This window comes from Pelobates fuscus, chromosome 6 (genome assembly GCF_036172605.1).
Source record: "Pelobates fuscus isolate aPelFus1 chromosome 6, aPelFus1.pri, whole genome shotgun sequence".
In the NCBI taxonomy this organism is placed as follows: Eukaryota; Metazoa; Chordata; class Amphibia; order Anura; family Pelobatidae; genus Pelobates; species Pelobates fuscus.
This window is the reverse complement of record NC_086322.1, coordinates 270,579,943-270,599,833: the sequence shown is the minus strand read 5'-3', so window position 1 is coordinate 270,599,833 and position 19,891 is coordinate 270,579,943. Positions and strand designations below refer to the sequence as shown.

At 45.0% G+C, this 19,891-nt stretch overlaps 1 protein-coding gene across 1 annotated transcript; it reads right to left on the bottom strand.

The window, feature by feature from the left end:
- Positions 1–1,681: 1,681 nt before the first annotated feature.
- Positions 1,682–16,235, bottom strand: LOC134565815 (WAP four-disulfide core domain protein 5-like). The gene is made up of 5 exons (XM_063425473.1): positions 16,168–16,235; positions 14,013–14,159; positions 3,683–3,823; positions 2,373–2,516; positions 1,682–1,898 (listed from the first exon to the last, which is right to left on the bottom strand). The coding sequence occupies exons 1-5, from the start codon at positions 16,223–16,225 to the stop codon at positions 1,888–1,890; spliced, it is 501 nt and encodes a 166-aa protein (XP_063281543.1). The 5' UTR covers positions 16,226–16,235; the 3' UTR covers positions 1,682–1,887.
- Between the last annotated feature and the right edge of the window lie 3,656 nt (positions 16,236–19,891).

Genomic DNA, 19,891 nt, shown 5'->3' with positions numbered 1-19,891 from the left:
TTCCCCACAAACACTGCCCCCATACACACACTACACACACTGCCCCACAAACACTGCCCCCATACACACACTGCACCACAAACACTGCCCCCATACACACACTGCACACCCATACACACTGCCCCACAAACACTGCTCCCATACACACACTGCACACCCATACACACACTGCCCCACAAACACTGCCCCCCATACACACACTGCACACCCACACACACACTGCCCCACAAACACTGCTCCCATACACACACTACACACACTGCCCCACAAACACTGCCCCCATATACACACTACACACACTGCCCCACAAACACTGCCCCCATACACACACTACCCCACACACTGCCCCCATACACACACTGCACACCCATACACACACTGCCCCACAAACACTGCCCCCATACACAAACTACACACACTGCCCCCCATACACACTGCACCACAAACACTGCCCCATACACACACTGCCCCACAAACACTACCCCCCATACACACACTGCACCACAAACACTGCCCCCATACACACACTGCCCCCATACACACACTGCCCCACAAACACTGCCCCCATACACACACTGCTCCAAACATACACACACTGCCACCCTCACATACACACTGCACCGCTCACACACACTGCAGCTCTCTCACATACACACTGCCACACACATACACTGCCCCCTAACACACACACTGCAACCCTGACATACACTGCCGCCTTCACGCACTCGCACACACACTTCACCGCTCACACACACACACTGCACCTTTCACACACACTTCACCCCTAACACATACCACTGCTCCTATGCCCTATATCCCAGCAGACCCCAGGTAAGTTGTCAAACTGTTCTTAAACGGTTTGACTATTTACTCTGGGATGGGATCCTGGCACTATTGGTGCCATAACTACTACACTGAGCTGTAGTGGTTATTGTGCCTGGATTATTTCTTTAAATAATCTCCAAGTGCCCCTCCCGAGATCAGGCTCTGGATCCGCCACTGACCCTGACAAATAGATGCGAGCACACACACCCATACACACATGCACACCCTGACACATACACACCCCTTGACACAGATACAAACACAATCTTACACACACATAAACACATACATGTTATAATTATTATATTTACAGCGACCCTCCTGTTAGCTTACCTTTGTGTTCAGGAGGATGGCTTGTTTGGGGTCCTGACTAAGGGGATGGGAGTGGGCATGTAGCAGCTCACCTTGGCCTCACCTCTGCCTTCATGCTGCCTGATCTGCCTCGAGCCTTCTCCCCCCCTCCTTCCAGCACGGCACACTGTGTATCTGGCAGGAAGTGACAGGCTCCCAGCCGGCCGATATCACAGGGGCCCGGTCAGGCTCTTAACCCCTTAAGGACCAAACTTCTAAAATAAAAGGGAATCATGTCATGTCACACATCTTATGTGTCCTCAAGGGGTTAACGGGCGAAGCAATGAAGCAGTGATACCTATCGGGTGGCCTGGACTGTGCGGGCCCCAGTGGATAGCATCAGGGAAGAATTTTGCCTCACCCCTGTATGGCAGTCATGGTACCACACAGTTTAGGAGCCGTTGCACTATTTCTTAGTTATATGTATTTTAGTTTATATCAATGAGTTACAAAATAATACAATCAAACACTGAAATACAATATACATTTTTTTTTATTTGCAAGTTATTCAAATGGTGAGCATTGAGCATACACTGGGATACTGTTATAGTAAAAGACATAAGGAACTCTTTACAGGCAGTTTGATATATTCATTTAATATTCGTTTTGGAGTATAGCGTATTAAATAACTTTTCACCATTCATGAACGAACACGCTTCAAGACATTATCTTATGATTAGACATCCAAGAAAATAGTGTTGAATGTGGATATTATTCTTTACCTAGAAAAAGAGAACATTGTGCTGCATTGTCAGCCTATCAATGAAAATCAGTCAATATAACGTAGATTTAAACATTGGCATCACGGATATCAGAGCATTTTACAAATGATCACACCAGAGCAACTGCTTTAGAGATTACTTTTTTTAATGCCAGACACCAGTTAGTGTTTCTCAAAAACATATTCCTGACATTAATAACAGGCTATTACACCACTGAACAAATAAATTAAATTAAATGATTCCTATATATATTTTATATTTGAAGGGGTTGTCAATCCAGCCTGATAAAGAGCCGGTCTTCTGTACCTCTTGGTTAGAGAAGAGATGTATTTCTCCCAAACTGAAGCACGTATTGTTACAGAACCTTATTGTGGTACTGTGTTTACACCTCTTGATGGGAGCCCTAAGTCATCTGGTAAAATGTCTATATATTCAACTTAGAAACAGTGTAAAATGTAAGTAATTATAATTTACCTCGCACAGGCTTCTGGCACTCGAAGTGACAAAATTTGCGACAACACTTCTCCTCCTTGGGACATGAACAATCAGTATTGCAAAAAGAACGCTGGGGTTTAAGGCAAAAATACATTGGTGTCTTTTCACATTTACCTGCCTTCTCTGATAAGAAAGATAAGGAGATGACATAGTTATGACACGGTTAATGAGAAAACGATAACCCAAGAGTAAACTAGTACAACATATCATATATTTATGTTTCATGTATTTATGTATTACGTATGACCTCTTCCTATGTATCAGAACTAAAACTTTGTTTTCTGAATGGACATCACCAGCTTCTATAATATTTCTATAACAGTCTTGCCTAGTTGCGAGTTTCATAAGCAAATGCAAGGCCGCAATAAAATGGGGACTGTGGTTGTTGAAGAACATCAACTGGAAATATTCAGATTCCAGTATTTAAAGGACCACTATAGTGCCAGGAAAACAAACTTGTTTTTAAGTCCCCCCCACCATCAGGGTCCCACTCCCGCAGGCCTGAAGGGGGTTGAAGTGGTTAAACCCTTACCTTTCGCCAGCGCCTGGCTCCCTCGTCGCTGGGGAACTCTCCTCCCTCTTCCGACGTCAGTGCTGAATGTGCATGCGCGGCAAGAGCCGCGTGCGCATTCAATCAGTCAATACGAAAGCATTTCTCAATGCTTCCCTATGAACGTCAGTGTCTTCTCACTGTGATTTTCACAGTGAGAAGCGCCGAAGCGCCTCTAGCGGCTGTCAATGAGACAGGCACTAGAGGCTGGATTAACCCTAGTGTACACATAGCAGTTTCTCTGAAATTGCTATGTTTACAGCTGCAAGGTTACCCCTAGATGGACCTGGCACCCAGACCACTTCATTGAGCTGAAGTGGTCTGGGTGTCTATAATGGTCCTTTAATTTCTGCACAGTGGGCACTCAGCATGGACTTTCTTTACTGAGAGGAAATTAAAACTGTGAAGGAATGGGGCAGCACGTAAAATAATGTATAGACCAAAGTTAATTTAGATAGATGTAAATAAGGAAGGAGAGATAAAATGACACGATGGAGGGAATGAGAAAGAGGGGTAAGGATGAATTTACAGAAATGGATAGAAGGGAGAAGGAACAAGGGGAAGGAGAACTGAACTGAAACGAAACACGCTCAGTACACGGGAGACAGAAAAGGAGAAGAGGAATATGAAAAGAAGAGAAGAAGAGTAGAACAAAAAAGTACAATGGAGGTATCAGGAACAGAAAATTATAGAGGAGTACATTATGTTTGTTTTTGTGATTAGGAGGGAGAAATGTTACCTTTATCACAGGGTAGACAAGTCTTTCCATTTGAACTAAAGCAGCACTTGGATCCAGGAGCACACTCACTGTCTGAAGAGCAATAGTCCTGACGATTTTTGATTTCAGATTTTGGAGCTGGTGGACACTCTCCGGATCTCTCTGTCAATACATATCACAAACAAGATGGCTAGTTGTCAATGAAATACCATACATTAGCACAAAAACATTTATATAAAATGTGACAAAATAGTTAAGACTCTATAATCCCATGAATTGTTAGAAATAAAACAAGTTCACATATTTACGCCATCTGGGTTTACTCAGGGGTTTATTCAATAAACAGAGAAGTTTGGAGAATACATTAATAAATTATGCAAAAATTGCAAATTGTAGGTCAAAATAATGGAATTGAGACTATGGGGAGTGACAAGGAGAACTGGCCACTACTGTGTATGGTAATGGATGAGAGGAATATTGGCTACTACTACTAGTAACGGGTGGGATGGTGGGAGAATATGAGCAACTATTGACTATCGGCAGGATAAAAATGGGGAATATGGGCTATGGGAAGGAATGGTGGGGTATATGGGTTAATATAGGCCTTGGGGAGGAATGGTGGGAGAATATGGGCTACTACTGGCTATGGGTGGGATGGTGGGAAATATTGGCTACTATTGGCTATGTTTGGGATGGTGGGAAATATTGGCTACTATTGGCTATGGGAAGGAATGGTGGGTGAATATGGGTTACTATTGGCTTTGGGTGGGGTGGTGGGGAATATGGGTTACTATTGGCTTTGAGTGGGGTGGTGGGGAATATGGGCTACTGTTGTCTGTGGGTGGGATGGTGGGGAATATGGGCTACTATTGGCTATGGGTGGGATGGTGAGGAATATGGGCTACTATAGGCTATGGGAATGAATGGTAGGGGAATATGGGCTACTGTTGGCTATGGGTTGGATGGTAGGGAATAGGTTATGGGGAGGGATGGTGGGGGAATATGGGCTACTATTGGCTGTGGGTGGGATGGTGGGTAATATTGGCTACTATTGGCTATGGGTGGGATGGTGAGGAATATAGGCTACTATAGGCTATGGGGAGGAATGGTGGGGGAATATGGGTTACTATTGGCTATGTGTGGAATGGTGGTGGGATATGGGCTACTATTGGCCATGGGTGGGATGGTGGGGGAATATGAGCTTCTATTGACCATTGGTGGGATCATGGGGAATATGGGCTACTATTGGCTATGGGAAGGTATGGTGGGGGAATATGGGTTACTATTGGCTATGGGTGGGATGGTGGGGGGATATGGGCTACTATAGACAATGGGGAGGAATGGTGGGGGAATATGGGCTACTATTGGCCGTGGGTGGGGTGGTGGGCAATATGGGCTAATATTGGCTATGGGTGGGATGGTGAGGATTTTGGGCTACTATTGGCTGTGGGTGGGATGGTGGGGAACATGGGCTACAGTTGGCTGTGGGTTGGATGGTGGGGAATATGGGCTACTATTGGCTATGGGAAGGAATGGTGGTGAAATATGGGTTACTATTGGCTATTGGTGGAATGGTGGGGGAATATGGGCTACTATTGGCTGTGGGTGGGATGGTGGGGAATCTGGCTACTATTGGCTATGGGTGCGATGGCGGGGAATATGGGTTACTATTGGCTATGGGTGGGATGGTGGGGGGATATGGGCTACTACAGGCTATGGGGAGGAATGTATACAAAAAAGAAAGTGAGGAAACCGCGCCTTAGATATAAAGGGATATACAAATATATCAACAATATACGTACACACTGCTGGAAGTAGTGGTCGCTATACAATATGACCTCAAAAGAAAAGAAAATACAAGGTAATGGTGCAGTATATCAGGTATAGTGGGTATGTGAATGAATAATTAAAGTAACCCTCACTCACATTTCCCAGAGCTACCTAAGAGCTCTGCCGTTAGTACGCGTGGACGGAACAATCCCCGTCTAAGGATATATGTGGAGTAGTAGGTGTCCCAATCGTCTCGGATGAGATAATATGTGGAGAGACAGAAAATTCCAAAATAGTGCAGATTGTACTGGTAAAATAGTTAAAGGAAATAATATGAAGAGTCAAAGTAATACAACATCAGATAGCATAGGGCACATTGAACTGTATGAACAATGATGTATATGAATAAAAAAATGCTTATAAGAAAAATTCAAGATTATAAAAAAATTGATATGATATACATTTCTTAAGAAAAAATTAAACATTATAAAAAAATTAAAGATTATAAAAAAATTGATATGATATACATTTCTTAAGAAATGTATATCATATAATTTTTTATAATCTTTAATTTTTCTTATAAGCATTTTTTTTATTCATATACATCATTGTTCATACAGTTCAATGTGCCCTATGCTATCTGATGTTGTATTACTTTGACTCTACATATGTACCCTTTATTTCTCTTGGCAAAACTATGTGTAATGCACAGACATTTTTTTATATGATCTGCACCCATAAATACTGTTATGCCTATTTCTGTGTACCACTCTATACTATTGTATGCGATACGGCAATGTTTTAATTCATCCCATAGGGATTGTACACATATATCTATTACTATTACGGCAATATTGTATGCGTTCCATGTGTGGAACGCATAGCTATTTTCTATGTATGGAACGCACTGACATTTTTTATAAGACCTGCACCTACAAATATTGCTATGTCTATCTTTATGTACCACTCTATATTTCCATATGAGATATTACAAAGTTCTAATTCACTTCACTGTGGTTATATATATATATATATTTATAATTATTACGGCAATATTGTGTGCGTTCCATGTATGGAACGCACGGGCATTTTTTTCGCCCTTATTACACCGCGTCATTCCCAGCGCGACCTACACGATATTTAGAACATATACATACAGTAATATATTCTAACAGGTCCCCACTCTTGTATGTCCACTAATATATTCTTTTATTATTTTTTTATTACTTTATCCTACTGGGACGCAAGGCTACAATTCTTGGTAGCATTTGCGTTCCACTTATGGAGCGCATACGATACCACGGCAACACTACGCCGCGTCACTTCCGGTATGACGCGTGCAGGTCACCGATGGTTACAGGAAGTAAGAAACTCCAATCAACACACACCAGGAAATAATCATCACTTAAGGATCCCTTATATAAACGGACTATTCCAGGACATTACCCACACTTCTGAAGAAGCCTTTGACAGGTGAAACGTGTAAAGTGGATTTTGGAAAATACTTTTTATAGTACTTTTTTATCTCTTTTATTTTATTTTGGTATAATAAATGTACACTTTGTTTATATATACCTGAATTTTATTTCTTATTTCCTGGTTACCATCTTACTCCTTGGTGGGCACTGTACCACCTATGCTACAATAACTAGAGCAAGTTCTGCTCTAGTAAATGTGAGTACGGAATTTATATTATTTCCTTTAACTATTTTACCAGTACAATCTGCACTATTTTGGAATTTTCTGTCTCTCCACATATTATCTCATCCGAGACGATTGGGACACCTACTACTCCACATATATCCTTAGACGGGGATTGTTCCGTCCACGCGTACTAACGGCAGAGCTCTTAGGTAGCTCTGGGAAATGAGAGTGAGGGTTACTTTAATTATTCATTCACATACACACTATACCTGATATACTGCACCATTACCTTGTATTTTCTTTTCTTTTGAGGTCATATTGCATAGCGACCACTACTTCCACCAGTGTGTACGTATATTGTTGATATATTTGTATATCCCTTTATATCTAAGACGCGGTTTCCTCACTTTCTTTTTTGTATACATCACTTTCTTGCAAGGTTGGGGGTCCTTGTATTGGTCACTGCTGCCTACTTCTATTATATAGAGAGCGCCTAATTCATCTCTTTTTTTTATGGGGAGGAATGGTGGGACAATATGGGCTACCATTGGCTGGGGGTCGGATGGTGGGGAATATGGGCTTCTATTGACTATGGGTGGCATTGTGGGGAATATGGGCTACTATTGGCTATGGGGAGGAATGGTGGGAGAATATGAGTTACTATTGGCTATGGGTGGGATGGTGGGAAATATGGGCTATTATTGGCTATGCGGAATAATGGTGGGGGAATATGGACTACTATTGGCTATGGATGGAATGGTGGGGAATATGGGCTACTATTGGCTATGGGTGGGATGGTGGGGAATATGGCTACTATTGGCTATGGGTGCAATGGTGGGGAATATGGGTTACTATTGGCTATGGTTGGGATGGTGGGGGGATATGGGCTACTATAGGCTATGGGGAGGAATGGTAGGGCAATATGGGCTACCATTGGCTGGGGGTGAGATGGTGGGGAATATGGGCTTCTATTGGCTATGGGGGGTGGTGGGGAATATGGGCTACTGTTGGCTATGGGTGGGATGGTGGGGAATATGGGCTACTATTGGCTATGGGGAGGAATGGTGGGAGAATATGGCTACTATCAGGGGCGGGCTGGGCCGGGGGGCAGGGAGGCAATTATTTTAGGACCGGCCGCGGCGGGCCGGCCCTTTAAATGCTGCAGCCACCGAGCGCTCTGTAAAGAGCGCTCAGACGGCTGCAGCTGCTTTTCCCTCCCTCCCCTCCCCTGTAGGTGGCCGAGCTGCACTCCGGTCCGCGGTCCCGGCCGGAGTGATGGGAAGGTGCACACTGACTGAGTGTGCACTTCCTGTCAGTCCGGCCGGGTACAGGAAACAGAAACTCCTGTTCCGCGCGGAACAGGAGTTTCTGTTTCCTGTACCCGGCCGGACTGACAGGAAGGTGCACACTGAGCACCTTCCTATCACTCCGGCCGGGACCGCGGACCGGAGTGCAGCTCGGCCACCTACAGGGGAGGGGGGGAGTAAAAAGAGTGGAGGGGAGAGTAAAAAGAGGGGAGGGGGGAGAGTAAAAAGAGGGGAGGGGGGGAGAGTAAAAAGAGGTGAGGGGGAGAGTAAGAAGAGGGGAGGGGGGGAGAGTAAGAAGAGGGGGGGAGAGTATGAAGAGGGGGGAGAGTAAGAAGAGGGGAGGGGGGGAGAGTAAAAAGAGGGGAGGGGGGAGAGTAAAAAGAGGGGAGGGGTGGGGGAGAGTAAAAAGAGGGGAGGGGGGAGAGTAAAAAGAGGGGAGGGGGAGAGTAAAAAGAGGGGAGGGGGAGAGTAAGAAGAGGGGAGGGGGGGAGAGTGAGGGGAGGGGAGGGGAGGGGGAGAGTAAGAAGGGGGGAGAGTAAGAAGAGGGGGGGGGGGAGAGTAAGAAGAGGGGAGGGGTAGAGTAAGAAGGGGGGGAGAGTAAGAAGAGGGGAGGGGGGAGAGTAAGAAGAGGGGAGGGGGGAGAGTAAGAAGAGGGGAGGGGGGAGAGAGTAAGAAGAGGGGAGGGGGGAGAGAGTAAGAAGAGGGGAGGGGGGAGAGTAAGAAGAGGGGAGGGGTGGGGGAGAGTAAAAAGAGGGGAGGGGGGAGAGTAAAATGAGGGGAGGGGTGGGGGAGAGTAAAAAGATGGGAGGGGGAGAGTAAAAAGAGGGGAGGGGGAGAGTAAAAAGAGGGGAGGGGGAGAGTAAGAAGAGGGGAGGGGGGGAGAGTGAGGGGAGGGGAGGGGAGGGGAGGGGGAGAGTAAGAAGGGGGGAGAGTAAGAAGAGGGGAGGGGTAGAGTAAGAAGAGGGGAGGGGTAGAGTAAGAAGGGGGGGAGAGTAAGAAGAGGGGAGGGGGGAGAGTAAGAAGAGGGGAGGGGGGAGAGTAAGAAGAGGGGATGGGGGAGAGAGTAAGAAGAGGGGAGGGGGAGAGAGTAAGAAGAGGGGAGGGGGGAGAGTAAGAAGAGGGAAGGGGGGAGAGTAAGAAGAGGGGAGGGGGAGAGTAAGAAGAGGGGAGGGGGAGAGTAAGAAGAGGGGAGGGGGGAGTAAGAAGAGGGGAGGGGGGAGTAAGAAGAGGGAAGAGAGGGAGTAAGAAGAGGGAAGAGAGGGAGTAAGAAGAGGGGAGGGGGGGATAATAAGAGGGGGGAGTAAGAAGGAGGGGAGATAAGAAAAAGAGGGGGATAAGAAGAAGAAGGGGGGAGTAAGAACAAGAGTGGGGAGTAATTAGAAGAAGGGGTAAGAAGAAGAGGGGGGTAAGAAGAAGAAGGGGGAGTAAGAAGAAGAAGAAGGGGGTAAGAAGAAGAAGGAAGGGGTAAGAAGAAGAAGGAGGGGGTAAGAAGAAGAAGAGGGGGTAAGAAGAAGTAGGAGGGTTAAGAAGAAGAAGGGGGAGTAATAAGAAGAAGGGGGGAGTAATAAGAAGGGGGTAAGAAGAACAGGGGGGGAGTAAGAAGAACACAGGGAGGAGGGGGGGTAAGAAGAACACAGGGGGGGTGAGAACACACAGAGGGAGGAGTGAGAAGAACACAGGGAGGGTGGAGGGGGGATGAGAAGAGCACAGGGAGGGTGGGTGAGTGTGAGAAGAGACCGCTAGGGGAGGGTGGGGGAGAGCTCTAAGGGACAGCTCTATAGGACAGGGGGCAAGACAGGGAGCTCTTTAACACTACGCGCGCACACACACACACACACACACACACAATGCATCCCTATACATACACAGAAACACACAATGCACCCCTATACATACACAGAAACACACAATGCATCCCTATACATACACAGAAACAGAACATGCTTCCCTTACACACAGAGAAACACACAATGCATCCATTACACACACACACAATGCAACCCTTACACACAAAGACAATGCATAATTTGCACACATACACAGAAACATACAATGCAAACCCTTACACACACATGCAAACACACACACTGTTTTTCTTACATACACACAGAAACACAATGCATCTCTTACACTCAATGCACACACATACAGACACACACCTTGCATCCCTTATGCATACAAACACAGATTCACACAATGCATCCCTCACACACAACCAGAAACACATAATACATCCCTTATACACAAATACACACTGCTTCCACTACACACAAACACACTGCATCACCTGCACAAACTGGTATCCCTATACACTACATACCATAAGCACACATATTAGATAACACATAACACATCCCCTACACACTCCACTCCCTGTGAGCGAGCTCATGGGTGGGTGGAACATATAAGTGGACTTATGAGTGGGCCTTATGGGCATACTCACCGTCAGGCACTGGGGCCCAGACCTTGAGCTGTGTAAGAGGCCCCCAAAAAATGGAGCTGCTTCCAATTCTCCCAGAACGTTGAATTTTGTGACCACAGTTGCAAACAGCCTCCAGAGGTCCTGTTCTACACCAGACCAGTGGAGCCAAACTGCAGCCCATCATCATCCTCATCTAATTGTAAGTAGGCAATCTAGTATATTATTAGTGACACTAATCTATAATTTACCTCACATTAAAGGGACACTATAGCTTAATGAAGTGGTTCTGGTGTCTATAGCTGGTCCCTGCAGGCTTTTTAATGTAAACACACACTGTGTGCAGCACTGGCGTTAGTTCATATGGCAGATCATATGGGTGGGGCATTGTGATGTCACATGGGGGGGGGGCGGCAAATTTATATTTTGTCTAGGGCGGCAAAAATCCTTGCACCGGCTCTGATCCTGGGCAGGTGCACCAGTCTACTGGTGACCCACCGGAGGGGAGTGCACTGATTGCACTGCACTCTCCTCCTGCCCAGACCCGTCTTGACCGCAGTGCAAGTGCCCTCTGCCCCTAATTTACAGTGGCTCAAACTCACAACAAGCAGTGCCTGGAGCCCTTTGCAGAGACGGAAACAAAGAGGTTCTGCGGCAGCTGGCCGTCCTGCAAGCATTACATTAAACAGCTGTTCCCCATGCAGCCACAGGTGGCGTTGTGCTGGGAGACTGTGATTACTCTTCACTTCCTCCCAGCCTACAGAGCAGCGCATGGGGGAGAGAGGAGGAGGCATGATTTAATCTTGAATAAATCCTCTAAGCAAACCTTTATAAATTTGGGGTGATCAGCTCTGTTTCCACAGTTTATTGGTGTTTACTCTCATCTCTGTATTAATATTGAGGGATGTCTAAGTAGTAACATCAGTGTGTGTCAGCAGGGCCAGCCGTTAGGGTGGGCAAGCTGTGCGGTCACGCAGGGTGCCATGACAACAGAGGCTCCCGGCGGCCAACACAGCTCACAAGTTGGGTACACCAGCATATTTAATTTAAACGATTCGCTGGTGGTCCACTGGTGCGCACCAGCAGTAGGTGCAGTCAGATCATATCCTCTCCCTCGTGGTTCCGGCGCTCAGTTAGTGAGTCAGAGCACAGGCTCAGAGATTCTCAGCCTGTGCTCTGACAACATTGAAAGTCAGAGCCGTGAAGGAGCGGGTATGGCAAAGAGCTACTGATTAGCTTAACATCAATATCCGTTATAAAACCAGAAAAAGGTGGGCATGGATGGTGAACTGATTTGGTGGCGCAATGGGCCACTTGACTGGTTTTGCCCCCCAGGCCTAAGGCTGCCAGCCCTCCCCTGGCTACTATTGGCTATGGATGGGATGGTGGGGAATATGGCTACTATTGACTATGGGTTCGATGGTGGGAAATATGGGTTACTATTGGCTATGGGTGAGATGGTGGGGGGATTTGGGCTACTACAGGCTATGGGGAGGAATGGTGGGGCAATATGGGCTACCATTGGCTGGGGGTGGGATGGTGGGGAATATGGGCTTCTATTGGCTATGGGGGGATATGGGCTACTGTTGGCTATGGGGAGGAATGGTAGGAGAATATGAGTTACTATTGGCTATGGGTGGGATGGTGGGAAATATGGGCTACTATTGGCTATGGGTGGGATGGTGGGGGGATATGGGCTACTACAGGCTATGGGGAGGAATGGTGGGGGAATATGGGCTACTATTGGCTGGGGGTGGGATGGTGGGGGAATATGGGATACTATTGGCTATGGGGAGGAATGGTGGGAGAATATTAGTTACTAATGGCTACGGGTGGGATCGTGGGAAATATGGGCTACTATTGGCTATGGGGGATAATGGTGGGGGAATATGGGCTACTAGTGGCTATGGGGAGGAATGGTGGGAGAATATGGATACTATTGGCTGGGGGTGGGATGTGGGGAATATGGGCTACTATTGGCTATGGGTGGGATGGTGGGGAATATGGACTACTATTGGCTATGGATGGAATGGTGGGGAATATGGGCTACTATTGGCTATGGGTGGGATGGTGGGGAATATGGCTACTATTGACTATGGGTGCGATGGTGGTGAATATGGGCTTCTATGGCTATAGGGGGGATATGGGCTACTGTTGGCTATGGGGAGGAATATGAGTTACTATTGGCTATGGGTGGGATGGTGGGAAATATGGGCTACTATTGGCTATGGGTGGGATGGTGGGGGATATGGGCTACTATTGGCTGGGGGTGGGATGGTGGGGAATATGGGCTACTATTGGCTATGGGGAGGAATGTTGGAGGAATATGGGCTACTATTGGCTGGGGGTGGGATGGTGGGGAATATGGGCTACTATTGGCTATGGGGAGGAATGGTGGGAGAAAATTAGTTACTAATGGCTACGGGTGGGTTTGTGGGAAATATGGGCTACTATTGGCTATGGGGAATAATGGTGGGGGAATATGGGCTACTATTGGCTATGGGGAGGAATGGTGGGAGAATATGGCTACTATTGGCTGGGGGTGGGATGGTGGGGAATATGGGCTACTATTGGCTATGGGTGAGATGGTGGGGAATATGGGCTACTATTGGCTATGGATGGAATGGTGGGGAATATGGCTACTATTGGCTATGGGTGGGATGGTGGGGAATATGGGCTACTATTGGCTATGGGTGGGATGGCGGGGAATATGGGCTACTATTGGCTATGGATGGAATGTTGGGGAATATGGCTACTATTGGCTATGGGTGGGATGGTGGGGAATATGTGTTACTATTGGCTATGGATGGAATGGTGGGGAATATGGCTACTATTGGCTATGGGTGGGATGGTGGGGAATATCGGTTACTATTGGCTATGAGTGGGATGGTGGGGGAATATAGGCTACTACAGGCTATGGGGAATAATGGTGGGGGAATATGGGCTACTATTGGCTATGGGGAGGAATGGTGGGAGAATATGGCTACTATTGGATGGGGGTGGGATGGTGGGGAATATGGGCTACTATTGGCTATGGGTGGGATGGTGGGGAATATGGGCTACTATTGGCTTGGCTATGGGTGGGATGGTGGGGGATATAAGCTGCTATTAGGAAAGATAGTGAGTAATAACTTCTGCTATTAGAGCTCTCTCTCTCTATATATATATATTTTTATGTATTATTCAGCATTCTCACATGCTGTTTACTCACCTTTCGCTGGAGGTTTGCACCATTTATAGCCATTATCTGAGCAGCACTTTTTGTCACCTTCACATTCTGTGTCATTGGCGCATAGATCATAAGGAATATCCGAAAAGGGAGTATAAGATCTCTCAGGAGGGCAAACTCCAGGCTTCTCTGATACAACAATGAAATACATTAGTAAGTACAGTAAGTATTGTAAATTCGAAAAAGAAAGGGTGCTTCTAATCTTGGTTTACCGTGGAACATTACACTAACAGTGACTTCATATTAAAATGGGACATTGATCGAATGTGAAATGTGTCTCTGCATTGGGGGTTTAAAGTACTTTATTAACTGATTAAGATCAATAGTAGCAGTCAGAATGATATTTCTTTAAAATATATAATAATCGGCTTATTTAGGGCCATATAACCAATAAACAGCACAATGTTAGGCAATAAAGACTGTCGTTTGAGAAGCTTTGGATGACTGCCCATTACATTGGTCGGTCACAAGCTTGGGTGGCACAATAAATATCACAAATGTCATGAATTCAATAGGAAAAAATGTGCAGTAGATAAGTTGGCGCAAAAAATTAAGATAAAATATAAATAGGTTTGCAGCACCCACAATATACCCCGGTAATAAGGTACAGAAACAATCACAAAACAGATAAGTGCTTTTTTTTATTTGTAATAAATGTTTTTTGTCTAACACTGGAGTCACAGGAGCATTTATCAGATCCCACGTACCCAAGGGGCTGATCCTCCCTGGGCGAGATAGCTTAGAGTGGGACTCATACCACTCTACATTTGTGAGTTGCATTCTTAAAGAGACAGTTTATTTTAGTTTAAATTGTAATAATTGTATTGCACTAGGAGTGCTTTTTCTGTTCCCTCCCCCCTACTTTTGTCTCCTTATCTACAGATATCAATTGTACAGTCTAACAGGCTATAAGTATACACACATATACACCTGGGCTTGTAGACACCCTATATGGGATCACACTTGCTCATCTGTTTGTAAATACTTCTCAACACTTGAGGGGTTCTATACATATGTATGCGCACCAGCGCTTTTCTGTTTTATAAATTCAATAGGAACAGGGCCCTTTAACTATTTATACGGTTTTAGAGAAAAAAAAAAAATTTTTAGTGAAAGATGGCACTGTATTGAAGCCCATGGAACAGCGCAATCAAGGGAGTGGGCCTTGACAGAGCCAAGGAGTAGGCAGGTGGAGTTAAAGATTTAGGGGTGGGTAATTAGTAATGGGGTGTAAAGAGGGGTGGAGAATGAAGGAGTATATTAAGCGGCCATTTTAGCAAGTGGCCATTTTAATCAGAATCTGCACTTGCCTGTTAATTGTCCCTCCCACCCTCCCTGTTTTTTTTTTTTTTTAGCAGTTTCCCGTTTGGTCACAGTGGCGGGATAGGGCTAGGGTAATTGGGATGGAAGAGGAGTATCAAGTGGCTAGGCTAAGGTTAGGCTGGATTAGGCCAGAGTGGTAAGTGGTCTGTTGGTTCGAGCTCATCAGTGGCTCCGAACCTGGTGGTGTAGGGGTGTCTCGGTACACCCCTACAGTTAAGAAAGTTATGGTTATGGGGCCTCTTTGGTAGGCCGTGTGTTATATATTATGTGTTATTTATATTGTTATATATTGTTTATGGTATGGGGTCATTGCCAGGGGTAATGCTGTACGGAAGGGGGTGGTAGTAAATTATTATTATGTGGCAATGACCCCAATTTGTTATCTTGTTTGTTGATTACAATAAAATAAAGCTGTAGACTTTTATATTTCCAACAGAAATTCGGTGTCTGTGTTTTGTGGGTGGGTTATTAAGGGAAAAATGCCACAAGCCGAATAACGACTGTGCGCATGTCAAGTTTTCATGTGTTCAAAAAAGGTCAGATTATTGAGGAGGGTCTATGACATTCATGAACAAAGGGGTCCAAAATGAGAAATCTGATGGATAGGAAATTGCTGTTGGGCCTGATTAATTTAAGCATAGAAACTAAGAGAATCTGAAGTTGGCACGCAGTGGGAAAGAGTTGGCAATGAAATAAACAAAACAACCCTTAAAGCTTGTAACAAATAACTAGAATTGAATGAATATTTGTAGACATGTTATGTAGTTATAATACACATTAGCTATTAGATTTGAATCAGAATAATGTCACTTACCACGATGACCTGCCTTGATGACGGTTACAGAGGTGAGTAGCAGTGCTAGCCCGAACATGACGATCTGACCCGTGTACATCTTGATGTCTGTATGTGCTCTGTCTGAATGTGCAAATCTATTTATCCTCCGATTCAGCCCATTTCATTAGGGCGTGCACCGGGAAATTCTTCCCCTATGTTATTATGTAATATTATGCAATGGGAATAATTATTAAACATGTTTACTTGATGTGTGATTTGGGTGTGACTGAAAGTGTTGTAACTGTGTGTGAGGTGTGTGTTGTGGCTTTCTGTGTGTGATGTATAATGCTCGCTGTGTGTAATGTGTGTATAGCTGTGAGCGAGTGAGTGAGTGATAAGTTTGGGCTGCTGTGAGTGATGTGTGTAGCAATGTGTAATTTGTTGGAAATACATGTGGGAAGTAGTGGAATTTCCATTTAGTACAAGATTCAGATAGCTAGTGAGGGGTTAGGCACTGCAGTGAAGGGTCAATGTCAGAAGTGGAAGATTAGGGGCTGTAGTGAGGGGTTGAAGGTGATAAGTGGGGGATACGACATTAGTGGTAGGTTTGCAGCTATAGTGGTGGATAGGAGCTGAATTGGGGACAGGGGCTGTATTTGGGGTGAGGTGTTGTATAGGGGTATACATTCAGCATTCGGGGTAAAGGGCTGTAGCGGGGAATAGAGACAGTAGTGCGGGATACAGGATGTATTGGCGTATAAAGGCAGCACTTGGGAGTGAGGGACTGCATTGAGGGATAGAGACAGTAGTGCAGGATATGGGCTAAATTGGGGACAGGAGCTGTAGTTTGAGATATGGGCTGTATTGGAGTATAAGGGCAGCATTGTGGGTGAGGGGCTGTAGTGGGTGATAGAGACAGTAGTGCGGGATACTGACTATTGGGGTATTAAGGCAGTATTGGGGAATTAGGGGCTGAAGTGGAATATAGTGGCTGTAGTGGGTGGGGAGTTAGGAGATTCATTTTAGGGTCTGAAGTGTAGGAGCTGAAGTGTAGGGTCAGAGGTACTGTGGGAATAAGGAGCTTCAGTAGGTGGTTAGGCTAACAGTAGGGGTTAGTGGTGGTAATAGTAGTGCAGGGCAGAGCCGGTATTAGGGGATTGGAGGCTTAAGTGTGGGGTTAGAAACAGTTATGGGGAGGTGAGAGGTTAGGAGCTGTAGTAGATTGTTATGGGTTAAAGTGAGGGGCTTTGGGCAGTAGTATGAGTTAGATGGTTAGAAGCAATAATAGGTCATTAAGACGTCTAAGGGATAGGGAATGATGGGCTGTAGTAGGGATTAGTAATAGTAGTGGATAGGGGGTGGGGGTTCAAGGCAGTATTGGGAGTTAGACACTGAAGTGTTTAGGATAAAATGAAAGTGTGTGTTTAGGAGCCATAGTGGGGTCAGAAGGTGTAGTAGGGTTAGGGGCTAAATTGAATTAAAGGCTGAAGTTATGGCTAGGACCTGTGGTGGATGGTTAGGGGAAGTAGAGGGGTTTTAAGACCTGTAGTGGTGGCAGGGGCTGTAGTGGGAAGTTAGGACTTGTAATAGAATTAGCCTAATGGGCAATAGTTGGGGGTTACAAAGTTAACCCATCCGTGAAAACATGTGTCTACCAAGTCAAGATCCAAACCACGGCAAAAAACCCAGTTTGAAGCACTTTCCAATTTTACAACAAACTAGGAAAACATTTTTACAACAAACTAGGAAAACCTACACATTTAAATTTGTAAATCTATCTCCATAACCAAAAAGATTTGGTTCTTTCTAATCATTTTGTAGCCCACTTTTACACTTTTTCTAGTCTCATAATAGTCTTCTTTAGAATAGGTACACACAGGGCCGGATTTAGATGAAAAGAGGCCCTAGGCTATTCCACTTATGAGGCCCTTTCCCCTCCCATTTTTAAGTTTGTAAATTACATGAGAGACAATAAAATACATCATTACTGTGATATATATCAATATGTTAAATGAAACATGTTGTGATTGGTACTAACCTTTATAAAAAATGTGGCACGGATAATAAATTAAAAAAAGTCGAGATGAGGAGGGGGGGGTGATTGTGAGAGGGAGGGGGGTGATGAGGAGAGGGGGGTGACTAAAAAAATTACCTTAAATCCCTGGTGGTGCAGTGGGGGCTGCCTCGTGGTCCGGTGGGGTCCCTGGTGGTCCGGTGGCCCTCATTTCCGGTCTGCAGCTCCGCAGAGCTGACGACCATGGATCTCGAGAGGCCCAATCAGAGCGTTGCCGTGGTAACCCGCGGCAATGCTCTGAATGGGCAGTGCACGCGAGACCCATGGTCTGCAGCTCTGCACATTGCAGAGCTGCAGACCACCGGTCTCGGCGATCGCGGCAGGAGGGGCATTGCAGTCTGCCCCCGGCACCCCCCTAGTAAGTGGCACCCAGGGCGGACCGCCCCCCCCTGAGTACGCCACTGGTCATATCATATGCGTAGAATTTCTCCTTATTTTCGGTTCAGTGTTTTAGTGTTCACTGTTTTTAGAGTAGTGTAATTTTAATTTTGATAACGATTTGAATATAGGCCCCTCTTGATCTTGCAAAAGAAATTCGAAAAGGTAAAAGCGCACACCAAAAAGATGAAAGATGGTTACCTGTATTTGGATATAGTGACTGGTAACTGTTTAGTAAATATTCCTCCCTTTTTGTATAAAGGATATGTTCAAATATACACGGTACAGATTACCTATACAAGAAATATATAACAAAACATAGTGTAATCTGTACAAAATTTTCAATAATAGGAAAAATTATGAGCTGAAACCACTCACACTTTTTTGAGCCGTTTGGAAGATGGCTCAGAACTTATAGCGCCTTTATGTCACTTTCAAGGACATTCAGCAAGCCTTCCTCCTCTCAAATAGGTCCAGTAGTTGTAGTGGCCATTCAGTAAGAATTTGGAGTCAGGAGTAGAAAATGGGAAGTTGAAGATTTATTACATATAAAATAAAATAAAATATGCACAATGCGTTTCAACCATTTACATATGGTCTTCCTCAGTTGCTGTTCAACATAACAATGACACGAGTATCCTATTTATATGAGTTAGCATGGATGTATTTACTTGAAACTATGAGAACAGCATTGACCAGACAGACAGGTATAGAGTAGGACCTGCCAAAAATGTTGTACATTGGCATTGTGGCAGGCTTATGCAGTGTATGTTCATATAGTGTATTTAAAACCAATTTACCTTTTTAGAGGGTGTTCTCAAAAGGAAACTGCATGGAAATGACAAAACTGAATAACATTTTGAAAATTACAAGGGAACTTGTGTTAATGCATTTTTTAGGATATGCTTCATTTTCTTTTAAATTGTACTAAATATTTAGCAAATTACATTATAATCCAGGCAATGCAACCATTGCAGATAAGTACTTAAGTACTCTGTATGTTTTCTCTGTTCTGATTGCCTGATGTAAAGGACAGAACTTCTAATAATGGTGACAGGGAGCTAAGATGGACGACATAGAGATGTGGACTCCTATCATGACATGTTGACATTATCATTAATCCCATTCATGATAATGCATTGAAAGCACCATATCCCAGAGATGCACAATGCACTCAATGTAAAATATATACACTGAACAAAATTATAAATGCAACACTTTTGTTTTTGCCCCCATTTTTCATGAGCTGAACTCACAGATCTGTGTGCCTTAGGCTGGCCACAATAAAAAAAAAGCCACTCTAAAATGTGC